Here is a 21,228-nt window from a genome sequence, read left to right as displayed (position 1 = left end):
CCCGGCCCCAACTTTCCCCAGTACTGCTTGTATATATCCATCTATATAATACAGGTAGAACAGAGACGAGGTCGGGGGCAAAAACAAGGTCAGTATTCCAAGGTATGTCTATCAGAAATCGCCAAGAAATGTCAGCACAAGATTAGCAAGACTTAGCAAGAAGTGAAGGGAGTGACTGTCTTAAGGGCAGTAGGGGAGTGGACTGATTGATCTAATTGTTTGCTGGCGTGAAGAGGGAGTGCCCTCTTCGTACTCTGGTGACAATGACCTGATTGTCACAGGCAGCTTAGCGTTACCTGTTCCAAAGCCCCTGTGCGACTGAACGAAAACAGAAACAACGAAAAGCATGATACCGTGTATCGGCCCTAACAGAAATAAGACACAAAATAAACAGGAGGACGATATACAAGTAACAAGTAACAAGTAATAATATGTCTCAACAGTATCGTCGACAATAACGAATGGCACAAACACATAGCCGACTACAAACGCACACAGACTCCAGAACAGCGGACAGGTGAGGGTTTCAATGCAGACGGACAGACAGTTGATTGGATGAGAGTAGTTGTGCCGGTGACGGGGGAGTGGTGACGATAGCCACTCCCAGACGGGCACCTGAATGCAGCAATGAGAGTGAGGGGAAAACAGAAGGGAAGACAAGCACACAACAAGACAGAACACACATACAAGCAGGGCAAGGGACGTAACAGGTTCAAACAAGACCAAAAGTGAGTTGAAAAAGACAATCACACCAATATATATATATTTAAGAAACTTGGGTTCATTAAATATCATTATTTATTAACCAAGTAGCAACTAGCAAACATGTACATCTAGCTTGCTGTGTGTCTTCTCCTAAAGAATCTGCTGTGTAGTCTAGATGTAAGTAGGCCTATAAATTACAAGTAAAAAAGCTAGTCGTTGCTGGTTCAAGGGGATTTCAGGCATAGAGTTGAGAATGTTATTTATTATTAGATTGGATGCCTTTTCAACAATGGATGGACATTGTTTGAAACCGTATGCTTCTAAAGGTTGCTTTCAAAGGAGTTTCAACATAGACTAACATTTCTCGACTAATAGTGCGCTACATGTAGACTAACATACCTCTTTCGCTGAATGTTCTTATTTTCCAATTCATTTAGAAATTATATATACGGTTTAACTGCCTCTATGTTTTCCATGGTGCTTTTTATGTAAGGCTAAACACAAACAAAATTGAAAGCGAAAGTGTAACTTGAGCGCTTCGCCTATTGTATATCCCCTTGAAAATTGATCACATTTGCAGAACCAGTTTAACACTTGTGAAACACGTTTTACATTTGTGGGACACGTTTACATTTGTGGATCGTCATTGGCCTCGTTTTGAGCCCATTATAGCCTACTTTTCTTCAAGACTCATTGAATTTAAGTTGATCAAAAAGAAAGCCTATAAAAGGTACAGTTTAACACGACTGTTTTCGTACTGTGTGACTACTAACCAAGAGTTATCTGTCCACAGTTATTTACTTTACGTAAAGGACTATAGATGAATTTCTATAGTTATTTTCTTTAGTTACCTAATAAAAAAACAACATACATACAACGACATTGTATGAAATGTGCCTCTATAGAGGGCAGTGGGCCATATTTAACAAGTGATTTACTGTAGGCTATCTGTGTTGCAGCCAACCAGGTCCACCACGTGACAGGTCTAGGCTTGCGTTGACTCACCTGTGAAATGGCAGCTGAGCACTCAACAATAGGTTCTGGTACGTTAACCATATTTTCAAAAATCCTTACATTTTGTCTGTAAAAGTGGTTTAGGTGGATGGGTATACAGCTCAGTGGTAGTGCAATCTGACTGCAGGTCAAGTGGTTGCAGGTTCAAGTGCCCACTGTATGGCCATTTTGGATAAAAGTGTCTGCTAAATGGATTAATAATTACATAATTACAGTTCAATCTATTGTGACGTCACGAGAGGCTGGGTCCTGGAGGGGTGCTACATTCCCCGGAGGTGTCTGCAGCCCTGAGCAGCTGTGGCTCCCTCTGCTGGGGGAGCCGGGACCTCCATCCCTCCCTAAAAACGGGGCATTCCCGCACACCTGAAACTGATCAGACCCTGATGACCTAAAGGGTTGTGTTAAAGAGGGAGAGCCACAGTTAGGTGGGCAGAGTGGGGTTTGGTGAAGAGAAGGAGTCCTGCGCCTAGAAGAGGCGCCGTTTACGTTTTTTGGAATCCTATGTAAGATTTAGAAGTTTTTTTGTTAATTCTGAGGATCTTTAATATACCCCTTGTTTTTGTTCGACCCCGGTGTCCTCGCACTATTTTGAGCTGTCTCGCTGAGGGCTTTGTAGCCTCTCGTGGCGTCACACTATGTTTTTGTTTCCCTCAGAGGGTCTTACTCCTCAGTCTGATCTTTGACTTGTACTGCTGGGGAAAGTTGGGGCCGGGAAGAGTGTGGTTGCCGGACACATCCTGGGAGAAGGGAACTGGAAAGACAGAAGCATGTGCGTGAAGAAGCAAAGAGAAGTAGCTGGAAGAACAGTGACTGTGGTGGAAACACCGGGCTGGGACAGAGTGTGAAACGCACGTCCAGCCAAATCAAAAAGGAAATAGTAAACAGTGTGACTCTGTTACCCCCAGGGGGGTGTTCCATCAACGTCGATTAAGGAAAAGCTAGACTTATCTCGCCAAGTCTCACTTACTTTAGCGAGAGTTCCGTTCCATTAAGGTGGCTTATTTTAGTTCTAGCTACGTAACCAAGGTAACTTATACTTCGGAACTAGCCTGATCCGTGTCAGGCTAAAAGTCAAGCTAAACTAAAATGTGTTGCAAATAATTTCAAACAGGTGGAAACAGAATCTCAAAAGACAGTTCCGTCGAGTAAATTCCTGCGCGCAAACCACTTTAGTCCGTGTTCGGAAACGTAAATTCAGACTTTTTGAAGTGCAGACATTAATGATTTAGCTACATGTTTACTTCATCTCCAAAAAATATATTAATTTAAATAAACAAGTTAAGAAATAATGTCACTTTTGTTTTCAAAAGCCATTGGTTAATTGACGTAAAATAAGGACTTAGAAACTAAGCAGAGCGTCTAGACAAGTTACAATCAATTATGGCGTATCCGTTCTTTGACAACCCTGTGGTGGTTGAAGGTGCTCAGATTATACAAAGAGCGTTTATCCCACCAGCCCCAAGGGTCTTCAGAGACAGAAGTAATGGTTCCCTGACCAGTATCTGTGGAAGAAGTATAGGTTCAGCAGGCCCAGCATAATTTATCTAGATAAATGTAATTGTCATTCTTAAAAAAATATACATAAATATATATATATATATATATATATATATAATGAAATAACACTTTAGCAACTCTTAAGGATGGCAATGAACACATAAGAGCAGCCTACCATCCTTTGTAAAAAGTAATAGAAAGGAGAGTAGACTATAATAGTAGAAAGGAAGGTAGTAGACTGCAGTCTATGTAGGTAGGCCTAGACTATGTAGTCTGCTGGAATCACACACAAGGAAGCAAACCCACTGTAGCCAAGCCTTGACACTGTTCAGTCTGTCTGCATCTGTCTATGTCTTTGCATGTGGGACATTCTTGAACGGGCAACTATGCCAGGAAGTTGCCTGTTAGTGGAACGGAACGTTAGTGGAACGGCTTGAGGCTTAAGTCTAAATTGACGTTTACCCAAGTGAGACTTATTCGTGTTAGCGCGACTTGCGTTAGCGACGTTGATGGAACACCCCCCAGGACCCCACGCTCTCCTGCTTGTGGTGCCCTTAGGGGAAGGGATTTCAGCCAATGAGAACAAGTCTGTCCAGGAACACATGGAGCTTTTGTCAGAGAGGGTTTGGAAACACACTATGCTCCTGTTTGTTAGTGAAGAAGAGGATACATTCACTCTCTCCAAACAGGTTATGGAGAGTACAGAAGCAGTTTTGGAGAAATGTGGAGGCAGACATCATGTTCTTTGTGGACCTACAAGTAATCATATGCAGGTGTGTGAGCTCCTGCAGAAGATTGAGGTGATGGTGGAGGACAACACTGCTGAGTTCTTCTTACCCCAAGTGAACTATGAACTGATGGAGAGCAAGATGCCAAGAGAGGTGTCAAAGATTAGAAGGATGTATGAGGAAAAACTTAAACAAAGTCTGGAAAAACAGAAACAAAGATACGAATATCCGCTGAAAAATATGGAGGATGAGCTGAATTTGTATAAAACAGAAAAGGTGCCAAAAGAGGGGTTGAGGAAGAGTAGTCTTGACATTCCACCCACCAGTGAGCATAAATTATTAAAGAAGAGAAGAAACATTTTGAAAAGAATAGAAACATCAAATATGTTGCTTCAAAATCATGAAATGTGCACTATAAAATGTGAACAGCACAAGTTTTGTAACCAATGTAACACAAAACTAACTAGTGATTGTAACAAGCTATTTTATTTCAACCTTTTGTGCTTTTGTTTGTTCTTTCTAGGTAGGGGCAAAGAGCAGGAGACAAAGGATGATCTTGGCCGTCAGAAAGTGGACCTGGAGGTAGTTGGAGATGGTTACACGAAGACGGGCATGACTGTCATGAAGCACTACATCAAGCCATTATTTATGATAGGAGCCCAACATGGACTACTGGGCTCATGTGTTGGGATTGTAGTTGTTATTGTCAGTGTTGTGTTGTGCTATACTGACTGGGAAGCAGTTACAGCAGCAAAAGACAATCCAGCATCGGCGCTGTCTGAGGCTGCGTTGATGATAACAGCGCCTTCTACTATAAACAAAATATCGTGGCTGCATGCGCGTGAGCCTATTTTTTTTCTTATGCTTTGTGTTATTTAGGCCACTCTGAATTGATTTGTCCCAATGCTCTGCAATGAACTGTCCATAACTCAATTTCTATCTTCAGGTATGCTTGATTGGGAATCCCAGGCTCAACTGACTCAACTCAGTGTGCAAAAGGGAAAGACTGTCACTCTGGAAACACATGTAGCTGGACTCCAGCCTGACGACGGATGGATCTACAATAAATTGTGGTTACTGCAGGTGAATCCAGGGAAATTACGTTGCACTTTGTTAGATGAGCGGTTTACAGACAGACTTCAGCTGGACTTACAGACCGGATCTCTCACTGTGAGAAACATCTCACTCCACGACGCTGGAGTTTATCAGTTACAAACCGGAGGAGACAAAGTGGCTCATCAAACCTTTACTCTATCCGTTTATGGTAAGCTTGGTTTAATTGTAATCAGTCTGAATTATACAATACCTACGGCATTAAAGTATCTGAGTTTGAGTGTAGGTTTATTACTTAAGTACTTGTACTTGGGTTCTTGTTTGAGTAAATTACCTTTCCACTGTTAAGAGGGCAATGCAGCAGGATACCTTTAAAGCACTTTATTCATAACTAATAAATATTGAATAAAAAAGAAATGGTTTAAAAACACCGACAGATGACCACTTTAAGATACGCAAAGAAAGTCCCAAATGTTTCAATTGTCCATAACATTTTGATCCCTAAGGGTAGTGTTACCTATTTCTACATATTCTGTCCATAACCTGTTGCTGTTTTCCTCCTCCCCCCTTTGTACCAAATCCGACTCTAAAACATTTTTTTTTTTAATCAAGTGTAAAACATAACTAAATAACAGTCAAACACATGCACATTAGGAATCAGTAAATTGTCAACAGCTCCTATGAATGTCCTACTTTGACATACTTATTGTTTGAGTATTAGGTTAATTACATGAACACGCACAATGTACTTCCACATTATTCCTATTGCTCACTAGCCTGCACTTATTTCATTTAGTGCATTTCATTATGCCGGAGAAGCACTCATCTTGCCTGTGCATTGTTTGTGTACGTTTCGCTTTAATTTGTCTCAAAGCTGTAGGCTAATATCACCTCCTAGTGGAAATAACTGGCACACTAACTGGCACTCATTTGAATGAAAATGTTCAGACATGGTGTCCGGTCCTGCCATCAGTTACTCCTACCTCCGTCTGTCAGCCAACAACATCTCTTGTACGGTGGAGTGTTCTGTGAAGAACGGGAGAGATGTGACCCTAACCTGGTACAAAGGAGAGGAGAGACTTAACCAGACCAGCAGTCCTGATCTCTCCTCCAACATCTCTCTCCATCTGGAGATGAAGGACCAGGATGGAGACACCTACAGCTGTGTGGCTGAAAACCCCATCAGTAACCAGACAGACAAACTCCACAAGACAGAGCTGTGCCCAGGTCAGTGGCTGTTTCTCTCCATGTCAAGAGAGGCAGATGACAAACAACTAAACATGGAGACTCTGAATCCTCAGTTTTCATAGTAACATCTCTGATGCACTTTATTACACAAATTATAAACATTATAGTACACTGTCATGTCTGCCGGTCTGTTTACTGTTGGTTTTAAAAACGCCTTGTGAGAAAGACAACCATTTAGCACTCACTTTTGACCACAGAACCTGGAAACACTAGTAAAACTCCATGGTTGTGTGTGTATGTGTTTCTTCAGGTCTGTCTACAACCACCAACTTTCACAATCACACTAGGGACCGGGGTGCTGTGGCTGTGGCTGTGGCTGTGATTGTGGCTGTGGCATACAGGAAGTTTAAGGTAGAATATGGTAAAATATTCAACCAATAGAACCAAGTTGAATAATATTTGACAATCATTCTAGTATATACTTGTATTGATGGCACTGTTGATTGCTGAAGGTCTGCATGTGTTCTAGTAAGCAAGAGTTCACGTTGTTGTGTCTCACAGAGAGGTTGTGATGGAGAGGGAACCTCCACGGAACATGACAGTTCTGCCAAGTCTGTCATCTGATGACCAGTAATGCTGTAGGCAAGGAGACACCCTGCTAGCTCTTAAATGCTGAAGAGTTGAGTTGCTGAATTAAGGTTTTTCTAAATGCTTTTCTAAAAAAACAAAAGGAAAAAAACTACTAGAATTTTGAACTGGTTCAATGTTATCTCCTCTCATTACATGCATTTTGTATGCCACTTTGGTATGGTCAACAATTTACATACACTTCCTTTTTGGTCATCATTTGGTTTCCTGTAAATTGCTTTTCTAATGAGAGATAAATACAACATAATGAGTCAACATTTGAATGGTTTTCTCGAGAACAGAACAGAAATGATATACAAACAGACAAATAGATCCTTCATGATTTCTACTGTGCTCGACAACAACAAAAACGAATGCAGCACACAGCTTTGATATCTGTCACTGTTAAATTGGAAGGGGACCAGGAGTCGGATCCAAGTGGAGAACAGAACTTTAATAAGCAGATTCCAAAGGTACAAAGGGATAATCCAATGATGTGGTCAAAACGGGTGTGTCAGTACAGGAACAACAGGTATTGAGGGGCAAATCCACAGGAGCATGGCCAGGGCCATGGGAAGATCCAAGACACTGGGTCAGGGTGCATCGTAACAAGGTCTGTCAGGGTGCCAGTGACAGGTTATACACACGTAGCAAGACTAGAAAAGACTTTGCAAAGTGACTGTGCTGAAAGGCTTCCAGCATTGGCTTCCTGTCCAACAAAGAATTGACTTTACAATCCTGCTGCTGGTTTATAAAGCACTGAATGGTTTAGGGCCTAAATACATTTGTGATCTGCTGCTACCTTATGAACCATCCCGACCCCTCAGGTCATCTGGGACTGGTCTACTTTGTGTTCCAAGAGTCAGAACTAAACATGGAGAAGCAGCGTTCAGTTTTTTCTGCACCACATATCTGGAACAAGGTCCCTGAAAGCTGCAGATCTGCTGAGACCCTCAGCTCCTTTAAATCCAGATTGAAGACTTTACTAATCGCTGTTGCCTTTAATTGAACCAGATTAAAGAATATCAATTTCTGCATCTCCTGCATTTTATTTTTTAAACTGCACTGCAACTTTTATTTTATTTCTTGCTTTTTGAATGTTTTTAATGTGTTATTGAATGTTCTTAATTGTTTTTAAATCGTGTTTTCTTTTGCATTATGTTTTGATGCTTTTAATGGTTTTATGTGAAGCACTTTGAATTGCCTTGTTGTTGAAATGTGCTATACAAATAAACTTGTCTTGCCTATATAGGGATGGGCGAATGATGCCTTGTGAAGCTTTGGACCATCTTAATCAATTGATTAAATCCTTATTTTTAAACTGTTGTTTAGTCTGTTCCTCTCGGTCACACACACTGTTCCCTCCTTCCAAAAAAACAAACCTTTCTCAAGTTCTAGACTTTTTATACTAGATGGCTTAGTCAGACTACGCTCATGCTACAATCATCCCTGTAGTTGTGACAGGCAGCATTCTTTGGGTCAACTGTAGGAAGAATATGGATGACTGGGCTTATGTAGTGTGATTCTCTTTGGCTTAGTTGCCAACAATGGTGTGAGCTGAACTGTTAAAGGTTTCAGATTAAATTTACTTTTTAAAAGGAATGTAGAGAGGTAACTGACAGATGACCATTGACAACCTCATAACACCCAAATATAACATGAGTCAGACACATTTTAAAGGATACCTTAAAAGCTGAGTCATGAATTCCCATACTCATATTAACCCCTGCCTATGGCCTCACATACAACACATGTTAACCCTCGTGCTGCCTTCGGGTCACATGACCCAAAGGTTCATAACGAACCATCATTGTGTTTACCCAATTTTACCCAATACAAAAACAAATAAAAATACTTTTCTTTTAACCTTCGCAATGTGGGGGGTCTGAGACAGCCCGACGGTTAAAAGAAAATGCTTCACTTTGTTTTTGTATGCGGTAAAGTTGTCGCAATACGACGGTGGGTCACAATGACTGATGGGTCAGAACGACCCGAGGAGAACACAAGGGTTAAACCAAGAAAAGAAATAGCAGTTTCATCATGCAGTAGGAATCGCCAAAGGGATTGTGGGGCATTTCCACATACTTTCATAAGAGCATTACAACTCACTTGCAAGAATCCTCCTGATAACTGGGATAACTGGACCATCTAGAGGCTTTACTTAGAAATGCAGTTCATTGCGCAAATGAGACAAGTTTAAAGATTCTCAAATAGGAAGTTTGATAAAGATCTCTTTGGTATGATGTTAATAGATGAAAATAACAACAGTCAAGAGTCAAATAAAATGCAATGAATGTTTAATTAAGGATTAATAATGTATGTGTATTACAGAGTAGTGGGAAACTGATCAGCATCTCCATTCTTCACTGCAGATGCAGCAGCTTTCATGGAGGTGATGTTCTCTGCATGTGAGATTCCACCATAGGTCTTCTCACCCACAGTGCAATCCTTCAAAAAGAAAAAGAAAATGTTCTATGTGCTCAGAACACCAGGAAACCATTGGTAACCAACATGGTATGCACACTGTATGTTTATTATGAATGTAACCATGTTTACGTAATAACAACCGTGAAGATCAACTTAAAGGTTTTACTTTCTTTCCTCTTCCTCTCCTGAAAGCTCTCCTGACAGCTCTCCCGAAAGCCCTCATGAGGCCACAGAAACATCCTCCTCCCTTCTTCTTTGCTTTCTGCCTGGGAGCAGCTATGGAGCCAACATGGCTCTTGGAAGAAACCGCCGTTTCTGGTTGAAGCTCTCTGCTCAGGTGAAGCAGGCTCAGGTCTCTGGCTGCGACAGGCTTGAGGTCTTCACTGGGTGAGAAGAGGAAGAGAAGAGAAGGCCTACCATTAACATCAGAACATATCAAATATTAATACTAATATCAAATATCAGGTTAACTAAGCTCATAAGTACAAAATACTTTGATACAATGATACTAAAAGAGTAAATGACTGTGACTTACATGATCTGCTTGTCTGTCTCTTTCATGTCCAGCAGCAACTGGAAGTCAGTGGTAGGCTGATGCCTATCGGAAGTGTTCATCACAGCCTTGATTTGCTCACCATACAGCTGCAAGAAGGTCTCCCTTCCCACGACTCCCTGGAGACCATCAACAGGCTTCGTCAGGCTGGTCTCAGCTGCAGAAGATTTGAAGTCCTGGCTAGCCTGGTGCAGGGTGGTGATCCTCACAGGTGTCTGGAGGTTAAGCTGGGACATAACCTTGGCCACATTCATCCGGGAGGCACGAAAGGCAGCCATTGCCTGATTGATCTTAGAGTGCAGAGCCTGTGGAGACCCCAGCAGGTGGATCACCTCATCATTTTCCATCTCCAGGAACATACCGGTGAGCTTTTCAGCTAGGTGTGGTTGAAACTTGTGGATGATGCTGATGAGAGACACTCCCAGCTTAGGATTCTGGTAGTGCAGAGGAGTGGAGGCCAGTGTGGAGGCTGTCAGAGGCTCCTTGCCCCACACATAAGCAGAAGGCTAATGGAGGACAGAGGGACACACAATTTAAAATACACCTTTACATACGATACACACAATCCTAGTGCTGCCACTATGTGAAACTGTAATACAACTGTAATACATGTCAAAAGTCATTTTACAAAAGCCAGTACTGTAATTACCTGCTGCATTCCAATCAGAGCCTGAACTTGGACTTGAGCCCTGGTCTGGGACTGGGCCTGAATCTCCATCAGGGTCTGGGCCTTTGTCTGGTTGTGAGCCAGGGTCATGAGCTGGGCCAGAGCAGTCATGCTCAGTTGTCGGTTAGGGTTAGAAACTCCAGGCACAACACACACACCAGGAGAGCTTATCCATGTGTAGACAGCAGGCTGGAAAGAGACAGGGCACATATTATGTTAAATACACACAGTTAGATAGATACAGTAGACACCCAAGGTTTTTGGTGCCACCTTGTGTATCACACATTTAAGATATACATGTGTGTATGGTTTACACCTGCTGCATAGACACCAAGGCCAGGGTGAAGGCATGGGTCAGGACCTGGGTCCCGGTCTGGATCTGGGCCTGAAGCTGGGTCTGGACATTAGCCTGAGCCAGGGTCTGGACCTGGGTATTAGTCAGGAGATGGACCAGAGGCTGGGTCAGGACCTGCTCGACTTCGTCTTTTTACTATGTGACTGCAGCCTCTACTCACCTGCTGCTTAGAAGGGCATGTCATGCGAGCCTGGTTCTGCTGGAACCAACGCTGGAACCAACGCTTGATCTGCTTGTCTGTCTCTTTCATGTCCAGCAGCAACTGGATGTCAGTGGTAGGCTGATGCCTATCGGAAGTGTTCATCACAGCCTTGATTTTCTCACCATACAGCTGCAAGAAGGTCTCCCTTCCCACGACTCCGTGGAGACCATCAACAAGCTTCGTCAGGCTGGTCTCAGCTGCAGAAGATTTGAAGTCCTGGTTAGCCTGGTGCAGGGTGGTGATCCTCAAAGGTGTCTGGAGGTTAAGCTGGGACATAACCTTGGCCACATTCATCCGGGAGGCACGAAAGGCAGCCATTGCCTGATTGATCTTAGAGTGCAGAGCCTGTGGAGATCCCAGCAGGTGGATCACCTCATCATTTTCCATCTCCAGGAACATACCGGTGAGCTTTTCAGCTAGGTGTGGTTGAAACTTTTGGATGATGCTGATGAGAGACACTCCCAGCTTAGGATTCTGGTAGTGCAGAGGAGTGGAGGCCAGTGTGGAGGCTGTCAGAGGCTCCTTGCCCCACACATAAGCAGAAGGCTAATGGAGGACAGAGGGACACACAATTTAAAATACACCTTTACATACGATACACACAATCCTAGTGCTGCCACTATGTGAAACTGTAATACAACTGTAATACATGTCAAAAGTCATTTTACAAAAGCCAGTACTGTAATTACCTGCTGCATTCCAATCAGGGCCTGAACTTGGACTTGAGCCCTGGTCTGGGCCTGAATCTCCATCAGGGTCTGGGCCTTTGTCTGGTTGTGAGCCAGGGTCATGAGCTGGGCCAGAGCAGTCATGCTCAGTTGTCGGTTAGGGTTAGAAACTCCAGGCACAACACACACACCAGGAGAGCTTATCCATGTGTAGACAGCAGGCTGGAAAGAGACAGGGCACATATTATGTTAAATACACACAGTTAGATAGATACAGTAGACACCCAAGGTTTTTGGTGCCACCTTGTGTATCACACATTTAAGATATACATGTGTGTATGGTTTACACCTGCTGCATAGACACCAAGGCCAGGGTGAAGGCATGGGTCAGGACCTGGGTCCCGGTCTGGATCTGGGCCTGAAGCTGGGTCTGGACTTGGGCCTGAGGATGGGTCCAGACATGGACCTTAGGCTGGGTCTCGACCTGGGCATTTTCCTGGGTCAGGGTCTGGACCTTGACCTGGGCTTTGGTCTTGGAGTGGATCTGGGCACTCATGTGCTGCTGATGGTTGGCAAAATGTGGACTTCATTATTGAATATTGTCAAAACATGGAAATAGCACTGGAAACAGCACTAGAAATGACTGTCTTTTTACTATGTGACTGCAGCCTCTACTCACCAGCTGCTTAGAAGGGCATGTCATGCGAGCCTGGTTCTGCTGGAACCAACGCTTGAGCTTGGACTGACGCTCTAACCTCTTCTGGGCGCGGCCAACATAGATCAGCTTGCCGCTAATTTGCATTCCTTTCATGTCATCCACAGCTTTTTGCGCATCCTCGTGCCTCTCAAAGTTCACAAAGCCGAACCCTCGGGACTTGCCATTCTCATCCTTCATGACACAGACGCTCGTGATCTTTCCATACTTGCTGAACACCTCTGTCAGCTTCTGCTCATCCACATCCTGTCCAAAGTTCTTGATGTAGATATTGGTGAACTTTGCGCATGAACCAAATCGCTCAGCTTGGCGCTCCTTGCGAGATTTGAAGCGGCCCACAAATGCTTTTCTGTCATTAAACAGCATACCGTCCAATCTTTCTATAGATTTCTCGGCAGCCTCCGCGGTCTCAAATTGAACAAAACCATAGCCCTTTGAGCCATTGTTACCACATGCAATCTTGCTCGACAAGATTTTGCCGAAGCCAGAGAAGGTGTCGTATAGATTTTCGTTATCTATTGACGTGTCCAGGTTCTTAATAAAGACTTTACCCACACCGCTCTTTGTCAGGGTCGGGTCGCGCTGGTGGGCCCAAGTTACACGAATCGGAGAGCCATCAGTCAGTTTAAAATTCAAGAAATCTAAGGCGTGCTCGGCATCCACTGACCTCTTGAAGTTGACATAGGCATAACCCAGAGAGCGCTTGTTGACCCTGTCTCTGCAGACGCGGATAGAGTGGATGGTCCCGGCGGGACTGAAGTGGTTGTAGAGCATTGCCTCGGTAACATGTTGGTGTATGTCTCCAACATACAAGGAAGCTTTTGGACGACTAGAAGGACGCTGATTCATTTTTTCTTACTATCTAATTGGAAATTATATCAGGCAACTAGATGACGTTATGTCTAACAAGGTTTTTTAATGCAAAACTGTGGATTCTAAATGCCAAAAGTTCTGTTACGTCATAGATGATTTAGACGATGTTCCACTATAATGCCAGTGTAGTAAAGAAAAAAAAATATATAATATATATATATAATATAAATATATATATATATTATATATATAAATTGTGGTTACTGCAGGTGAATACGGGGAAATTACGTTGCACTTTGTTAGGTGAGCGGTTTACAGACAGACTTCAGCTGGACTTACAGACCGGATCTCTCACTGTGAGAAACATCTCACTCCACGACGCTGGAGTTTATCAGTTACAAACCAGAGGAGACAAAGTAGCTCATCAAACCTTTACTCTATCCGTTTATGGTAAGTGTAGTGAATGACGGGGGTAGTTAGGGGAGCGGTCAAGCGCTGCGCTGACAATTAGACAAGTGGCTGCACCTGTTGAAGGGAGTGTCGAGAGGGATATAAAAGGGAGAAGATCGGTAGGGTGTTGCGTTGGTCTGGGAGCCGTTGTGGTGGATATCGCGGAAATAGAAATACACAGTACGCAATCGGGGGGTGGCGGCGTTCGCAGACCATTTAGGGCTGCCGGCGTGAAGACAGGGCGAGGTTCCTGGCGGTTTAGGGTGATAGGGCTATAGGCGTACCCTTGTCCGCTCCCAGCCTGTGGAGTAGGCTCTCCTGCTGTCTTTGGGGCGGCCTCACAAAGCGCAGACCCCAGGGGAGGGTCTCGAACCCCCGGAGAGTTGAGTATATAGGCCTAGTGTTTTTAAACTCTATCCCTTGTTTGTTTTGTATGTAACCGCTTAGGACCAGTTTTAGGGAGGTCGCATTTTAGGGCGGCGAGCTAGTGTACCGCGGGAGGCAACGGCGCTCCCGTACAGTAGAGACACGCGTGACGTTGCGGTGAAGTGTGATAGCACTGTTGATTGCTGAAGGTCTGCATGTGTTCTAGTAAGCAAGAGTTCACGTTGTTGTGTCTCACAGAGAGGTTGTGATGGAGAGGGAACCTCCACGGAACATGACAGTTCTGCCAAGTCTGTCATCTGATGACCAGTAATGCTGTAGGCAAGGAGACACCCTGCTAGCTCTTAAATGCTGAAGAGTTGAGTTGCTGAATTAAGGTTTTTCTAAATGCTTTTCTAAAAAAACAAAAGGAAAAAAACTACTAGAATTTTGAACTGGTTCAATGTTATCTCCTCTCATTACATGCATTTTGTATGCCACTTTGGTATGGTCAACAATTTACATACACTTCCTTTTTGGTCATCATTTGGTTTCCTGTAAATTGCTTTTCTAATGAGATAAATACAACATAATGAGTCAACATTTGAATGGTTTTCTCGAGAACAGAACAGAAATGATATACAAACAGACAAATAGATCCTTCATGATTTCTACTGTGCTCGACAACAACAAAAACGAATGCAGCACACAGCTTTGATATCTGTCACTGTTAAATTGGAAGGGGACCAGGAGTCGGATCCAAGTGGAGAACAGAACTTTAATAAGCAGATTCCAAAGGTACAAAGGGATAATCCAATGATGTGGTCAAAACGGGTGTGTCAGTACAGGAACAACAGGTATTGAGGGGCAAATCCACAGGAGCATGGCCAGGGCCATGGGAAGATCCAAGACACTGGGTCAGGGTGCATCGTAACAAGGTCTGTCAGGGTGCCAGTGACAGGTTATACACACGTAGCAAGACTAGAAAAGACTTTGCAAAGTGACTGTGCTGAAAGGCTTCCAGCATTGGCTTCCTGTCCAACAAAGAATTGACTTTACAATCCTGCTGCTGGTTTATAAAGCACTGAATGGTTTAGGGCCTAAATACATTTGTGATCTGCTGCTACCTTATGAACCATCCCGACCCCTCAGGTCATCTGGGACTGGTCTACTTTGTGTTCCAAGAGTCAGAACTAAACATGGAGAAGCAGCGTTCAGTTTTTTCTGCACCACATATCTGGAACAAGGTCCCTGAAAGCTGCAGATCTGCTGAGACCCTCAGCTCCTTTAAATCCAGATTGAAGACTTTACTAATCGCTGTTGCCTTTAATTGAACCAGATTAAAGAATATCAATTTCTGCATCTCCTGCATTTTATTTTTTAAACTGCACTGCAACTTTTATTTTATTTCTTGCTTTTTGAATGTTTTTAATGTGTTATTGAATGTTCTTAATTGTTTTTAAATCGTGTTTTCTTTTGCATTATGTTTTGATGCTTTTAATGGTTTTATGTGAAGCACTTTGAATTGCCTTGTTGTTGAAATGTGCTATACAAATAAACTTGTCTTGCCTATATAGGGATGGGCGAATGATGCCTTGTGAAGCTTTGGACCATCTTAATCAATTGATTAAATCCTTATTTTTAAACTGTTGTTTAGTCTGTTCCTCTCGGTCACACACACTGTTCCCTCCTTCCAAAAAAACAAACCTTTCTCAAGTTCTAGACTTTTTATACTAGATGGCTTAGTCAGACTACGCTCATGCTACAATCATCCCTGTAGTTGTGACAGGCAGCATTCTTTGGGTCAACTGTAGGAAGAATATGGATGACTGGGCTTATGTAGTGTGATTCTCTTTGGCTTAGTTGCCAACAATGGTGTGAGCTGAACTGTTAAAGGTTTCAGATTAAATTTACTTTTTAAAAGGAATGTAGAGAGGTAACTGACAGATGACCATTGACAACCTCATAACACCCAAATATAACATGAGTCAGACACATTTTAAAGGATACCTTAAAAGCTGAGTCATGAATTCCCATACTCATATTAACCCCTGCCTATGGCCTCACATACAACACATGTTAACCCTCGTGCTGCCTTCGGGTCACATGACCCAAAGGTTCATAACGAACCATCATTGTGTTTACCCAATTTTACCCAATACAAAAACAAATAAAAATACTTTTCTTTTAACCTTCGCAATGTGGGGGGTCTGAGACAGCCCGACGGTTAAAAGAAAATGCTTCACTTTGTTTTTGTATGCGGTAAAGTTGTCGCAATACGACGGTGGGTCACAATGACTGATGGGTCAGAACGACCCGAGGAGAACACAAGGGTTAAACCAAGAAAAGAAATAGCAGTTTCATCATGCAGTAGGAATCGCCAAAGGGATTGTGGGGCATTTCCACATACTTTCATAAGAGCATTACAACTCACTTGCAAGAATCCTCCTGATAACTGGGATAACTGGACCATCTAGAGGCTTTACTTAGAAATGCAGTTCATTGCGCAAATGAGACAAGTTTAAAGATTCTCAAATAGGAAGTTTGATAAAGATCTCTTTGGTATGATGTTAATAGATGAAAATAACAACAGTCAAGAGTCAAATAAAATGCAATGAATGTTTAATTAAGGATTAATAATGTATGTGTATTACAGAGTAGTGGGAAACTGATCAGCATCTCCATTCTTCACTGCAGATGCAGCAGCTTTCATGGAGGTGATGTTCTCTGCATGTGAGATTCCACCATAGGTCTTCTCACCCACAGTGCAATCCTTCAAAAAGAAAAAGAAAATGTTCTATGTGCTCAGAACACCAGGAAACCATTGGTAACCAACATGGTATGCACACTGTATGTTTATTATGAATGTAACCATGTTTACGTAATAACAACCGTGAAGATCAACTTAAAGGTTTTACTTTCTTTCCTCTTCCTCTCCTGAAAGCTCTCCTGACAGCTCTCCCGAAAGCCCTCATGAGGCCACAGAAACATCCTCCTCCCTTCTTCTTTGCTTTCTGCCTGGGAGCAGCTATGGAGCCAACATGGCTCTTGGAAGAAACCGCCGTTTCTGGTTGAAGCTCTCTGCTCAGGTGAAGCAGGCTCAGGTCTCTGGCTGCGACAGGCTTGAGGTCTTCACTGGGTGAGAAGAGGAAGAGAAGAGAAGGCCTACCATTAACATCAGAACATATCAAATATTAATACTAATATCAAATATCAGGTTAACTAAGCTCATAAGTACAAAATACTTTGATACAATGATACTAAAAGAGTAAATGACTGTGACTTACATGATCTGCTTGTCTGTCTCTTTCATGTCCAGCAGCAACTGGAAGTCAGTGGTAGGCTGATGCCTATCGGAAGTGTTCATCACAGCCTTGATTTGCTCACCATACAGCTGCAAGAAGGTCTCCCTTCCCACGACTCCCTGGAGACCATCAACAGGCTTTGTCAGGCTGGTCTCAGCTGCAGAAGATTTGAAGTCCTGGTTAGCCTGGTGCAGGGTGGTGATCCTCAAAGGTGTCTGGAGGTTAAGCTGGGACATAACCTTGGCCACATTCATCCGGGAGGCACGAAAGGCAGCCATTGCCTGATTGATCTTAGAGTGCAGAGCCTGTGGAGATCCCAGCAGGTGGATCACCTCATCATTTTCCATCTCCAGGAACATACCGGTGAGCTTTTCAGCTAGGTGTGGTTGAAACTTGTGGATGATGCTGATGAGAGACACTCCCAGCTTAGGATTCTGGTAGTGCAGAGGAGTGGAGGCCAGTGTGGAGGCTGTCAGAGGCTCCTTGCCCCACACATAAGCAGAAGGCTAATGGAGGACAGAGGGACACACAATTTAAAATACACCTTTACATACGATACACACAATCCTAGTGCTGCCACTATGTGAAACTGTAATACAACTGTAATACATGTCAAAAGTCATTTTACAAAAGCCAGTACTGTAATTACCTGCTGCATTCCAATCAGGGCCTGAACTTGGACTTGAGCCCTGGTCTGGGTCTGGGCCTGAATCTCCATCAGGGTCTGGGCCTTTGTCTGGTTGTGAGCCAGGGTCATGAGCTGGGCCAGAGCAGTCATGCTAAGTTGTCGGTTAGGGTTAGAAACTCCAGGCACAACACACACACCAGGAGAGCTTATCCATGTGTAGACAGCAGGCTGGAAAGAGACAGGGCACATATTATGTTAAATACACACAGTTAGATAGATACAGTAGACACCCAAGGTTTTTGGTGCCACCTTGTGTATCACACATTTAAGATATACATGTGTGTATGGTTTACACCTGCTGCATAGACACCAAGGCCAGGGTGAAGGCATGGGTCAGGACCTGGGTCCCGGTCTGGATCTGGGCCTGAAGCTGGGTCTGGACTTGGGCCTGAGGATGGGTCCAGACATGGACCTTAGGCTGGGTCTCGACCTGGGCATTTTCCTGGGTCAGGGTCTGGACCTTGACCTGGGCTTTGGTCTTGGAGTGGATCTGGGCACTCATGTGCTGCTGATGGTTGGCAAAATGTGGACTTCATTATTGAATATTGTCAAAACATGGAAATAGCACTGGAAACAGCACTAGAAATGACTGTCTTTTTACTATGTGACTGCAGCCTCTACTCACCAGCTGCTTAGAAGGGCATGTCATGCGAGCCTGGTTCTGCTGGAACCAACGCTTGAGCTTGGACTGACGCTCTAACCTCTTCTGGGCGCGGCCAACATAGATCAGCTTGCCGCTAATTTGCATTCCTTTCATGTCATCCACAGCTTTTTGCGCATCCTCGTGCCTCTCAAAGTTCACAAAGCCGAACCCTCGGGACTTGCCATTCTCATCCTTCATGACACAGACGCTCGTGATCTTTCCATACTTGCTGAACACCTCTGTCAGCTTCTGCTCATCCACATCCTGTCCAAAGTTCTTGATGTAGATATTGGTGAACTTTGCGCATGAACCAAATCGCTCAGCTTGGCGCTCCTTGCGAGATTTGAAGCGGCCCACAAATGCTTTTCTGTCATTAAACAGCATACCGTCCAATCTTTCTATAGATTTCTCGGCAGCCTCCGCGGTCTCAAATTGAACAAAACCATAGCCCTTTGAGCCATTGTTACCACATGCAATCTTGCTCGACAAGATTTTGCCGAAGCCAGAGAAGGTGTCGTATAGATTTTCGTTATCTATTGACGTGTCCAGGTTCTTAATAAAGACTTTACCCACACCGCTCTTTGTCATGGTCGGGTCGCGCTGGTGGGCCCAAGTTACACGAATCGGAGAGCCATCAGTCAGTTTAAAATTCAAGAAATCTAAGGCGTGCTCGGCATCCACTGACCTCTTGAAGTTGACATAGGCATAACCCAGAGAGCGCTTGTTGACCCTGTCTCTGCAGACGCGGATAGAGTGGATGGTCCCGGCGGGACTGAAGTGGTTGTAGAGCATTGCCTCGGTAACATGTTGGTGTATGTCTCCAACATACAAGGAAGCTTTTGGACGACTAGAAGGACGCTGATTCATTTTTTCTTACTATCTAATTGGAAATTATATCAGGCAACTAGATGACGTTATGTCTAACAAGGTTTTTTAATGCAAAACTGTGGATTCTAAATGCCAAAAGTTCTGTTACGTCATAGATGATTTAGACGATGTTCCACTATAATGCCAGTGTAGTAAAGAAAAAAAAATATATAATATATATATATAATATAAATATATATATATATATTATATATATAAATTGTGGTTACTGCAGGTGAATACGGGGAAATTACGTTGCACTTTGTTAGGTGAGCGGTTTACAGACAGACTTCAGCTGGACTTACAGACCGGATCTCTCACTGTGAGAAACATCTCACTCCACGACGCTGGAGTTTATCAGTTACAAACCAGAGGAGACAAAGTAGCTCATCAAACCTTTACTCTATCCGTTTATGGTAAGTGTAGTGAATGACTGGGGTAGTTAGGGGAGCGGTCAAGCGCTGCGCTGACAATTAGACAAGTGGCTGCACCTGTTGAAGGGAGTGTCGAGAGGGATATAAAAGGGAGAAGATCGGTAGGGTGTTGCGTTGGTCTGGGAGCCGTTGTGGTGGATATCGCGGAAATAGAAATACACAGTACGCAATCGGGGGGTGGCGGCGTTCGCAGACCATTTAGGGCTGCCGGCGTGAAGACAGGGCGAGGTTCCTGGCGGTTTAGGGTGATAGGGCTATAGGCGTACCCTTGTCCGCTCCCAGCCTGTGGAGTAGGCTCTCCTGCTGTCTTTGGAGCGGCCTCACAAAGCGCAGACCCCAGGGGAGGGTCTCGAACCCCCGGAGAGTTGAGTATATAGGCCTAGTGTTTTTAAACTCTATCCCTTGTTTGTTTTGTATGTAACCGCTTAGGACCAGTTTTAGGGAGGTCGCATTTTAGTCATAGGGCGGCGAGCTAGTGTACCGCGGGAGGCAACGGCGCTCCCGTACAGTAGAGACACGCGTGACGTTGCGGTGAAGTGTGATAGCACTGTTGATTGCTGAAGGTCTGCATGTGTTCTAGTAAGCAAGAGTTCACGTTGTTGTGTCTCACAGAGAGGTTGTGATGGAGAGGGAACCTCCACGGAACATGACAGTTCTGCCAAGTCTGTCATCTGATGACCAGTAATGCTGTAGGCAAGGAGACACCCTGCTAGCTCTTAAATGCTGAAGAGTTGAGTTGCTGAATTAAGGTTTTTCTAAATGCTTTTCTAAAAAAACAAAAGGAAAAAAACTACTAGAATTTTGAACTGGTTCAATGTTATCTCCTCTCATTACATGCATTTTGTATGCCACTTTGGTATGGTCAACAATTTACATACACTTCCTTTTTGGTCATCATTTGGTTTCCTGTAAATTGCTTTTCTAATGAGATAAATACAACATAATGAGTCAACATTTGAATGGTTTTCTCGAGAACAGAACAGAAATGATATACAAACAGACAAATAGATCCTTCATGATTTCTACTGTGCTCGACAACAACAAAAACGAATGCAGCACACAGCTTTGATATCTGTCACTGTTAAATTGGAAGGGGACCAGGAGTCGGATCCAAGTGGAGAACAGAACTTTAATAAGCAGATTCCAAAGGTACAAAGGGATAATCCAACGATGTGGTCAAAACGGGTGTGTCAGTACAGGAACAACAGGTATTGAGGGGCAAATCCACAGGAGCATGGCCAGGGCCATGGGAAGATCCAAGACACT

The 21,228-nt window shown here is 43.7% G+C and overlaps 2 protein-coding genes across 2 annotated transcripts; one reads left to right on the top strand and one right to left on the bottom strand.

The window, feature by feature from the left end:
- Positions 1-652: 652 nt before the first annotated feature.
- LOC134008479 (uncharacterized) lies at positions 653-8,138 on the top strand. The gene is made up of 7 exons (XM_062447869.1): positions 653-728; positions 1,665-1,748; positions 4,468-4,785; positions 4,891-5,208; positions 5,946-6,224; positions 6,496-6,596; positions 6,747-8,138. Exons 2-7 carry the CDS (start codon positions 1,718-1,720, stop codon positions 6,807-6,809), a joined length of 1,110 nt encoding a protein of 369 aa, XP_062303853.1. The 5' UTR covers positions 653-728; positions 1,665-1,717; the 3' UTR covers positions 6,810-8,138.
- Positions 8,139-10,070: 1,932 nt separating this feature from the next.
- On the bottom strand, positions 10,071-19,528 carry LOC134009140 (polyadenylate-binding protein 1-like; the record flags this gene model as incomplete). The annotated part of the gene is made up of 5 exons (XM_062448864.1): positions 18,674-19,528; positions 12,364-12,714; positions 12,151-12,246; positions 10,887-10,931; positions 10,071-10,298 (listed from the first exon to the last, which is right to left on the bottom strand). Coding segments are annotated over exons 1-5 (1,575 nt in total), but the record flags the coding sequence as incomplete, so codon positions are not given.
- Between the last annotated feature and the right edge of the window lie 1,700 nt (positions 19,529-21,228).

Source organism: Osmerus eperlanus, chromosome 22, assembly GCF_963692335.1.
Source record: "Osmerus eperlanus chromosome 22, fOsmEpe2.1, whole genome shotgun sequence".
NCBI classification, from domain to species: Eukaryota; Metazoa; Chordata; class Actinopteri; order Osmeriformes; family Osmeridae; genus Osmerus; species Osmerus eperlanus.
The sequence above is the reverse complement of the archived record's forward strand: the minus strand, read 5'-3'. Positions and strand labels throughout refer to the sequence as shown.

Bases quoted from the DNA above. Each gene is read 5' to 3' on its own strand.
- LOC134008479 (XM_062447869.1), top strand. From the start codon at position 1,718: ATGGCAGCTGAGCACTCAACAATAGGTTCTG. The intron at 4,786-4,890 runs GTGAGCCTATTT...TTCTATCTTCAG, and splicing joins AATATCGTGGCTGCATGCGC to GTATGCTTGATTGGGAATCC. The intron at 6,597-6,746 runs GTAGAATATGGT...TGTGTCTCACAG, and splicing joins TGGCATACAGGAAGTTTAAG to AGAGGTTGTGATGGAGAGGG.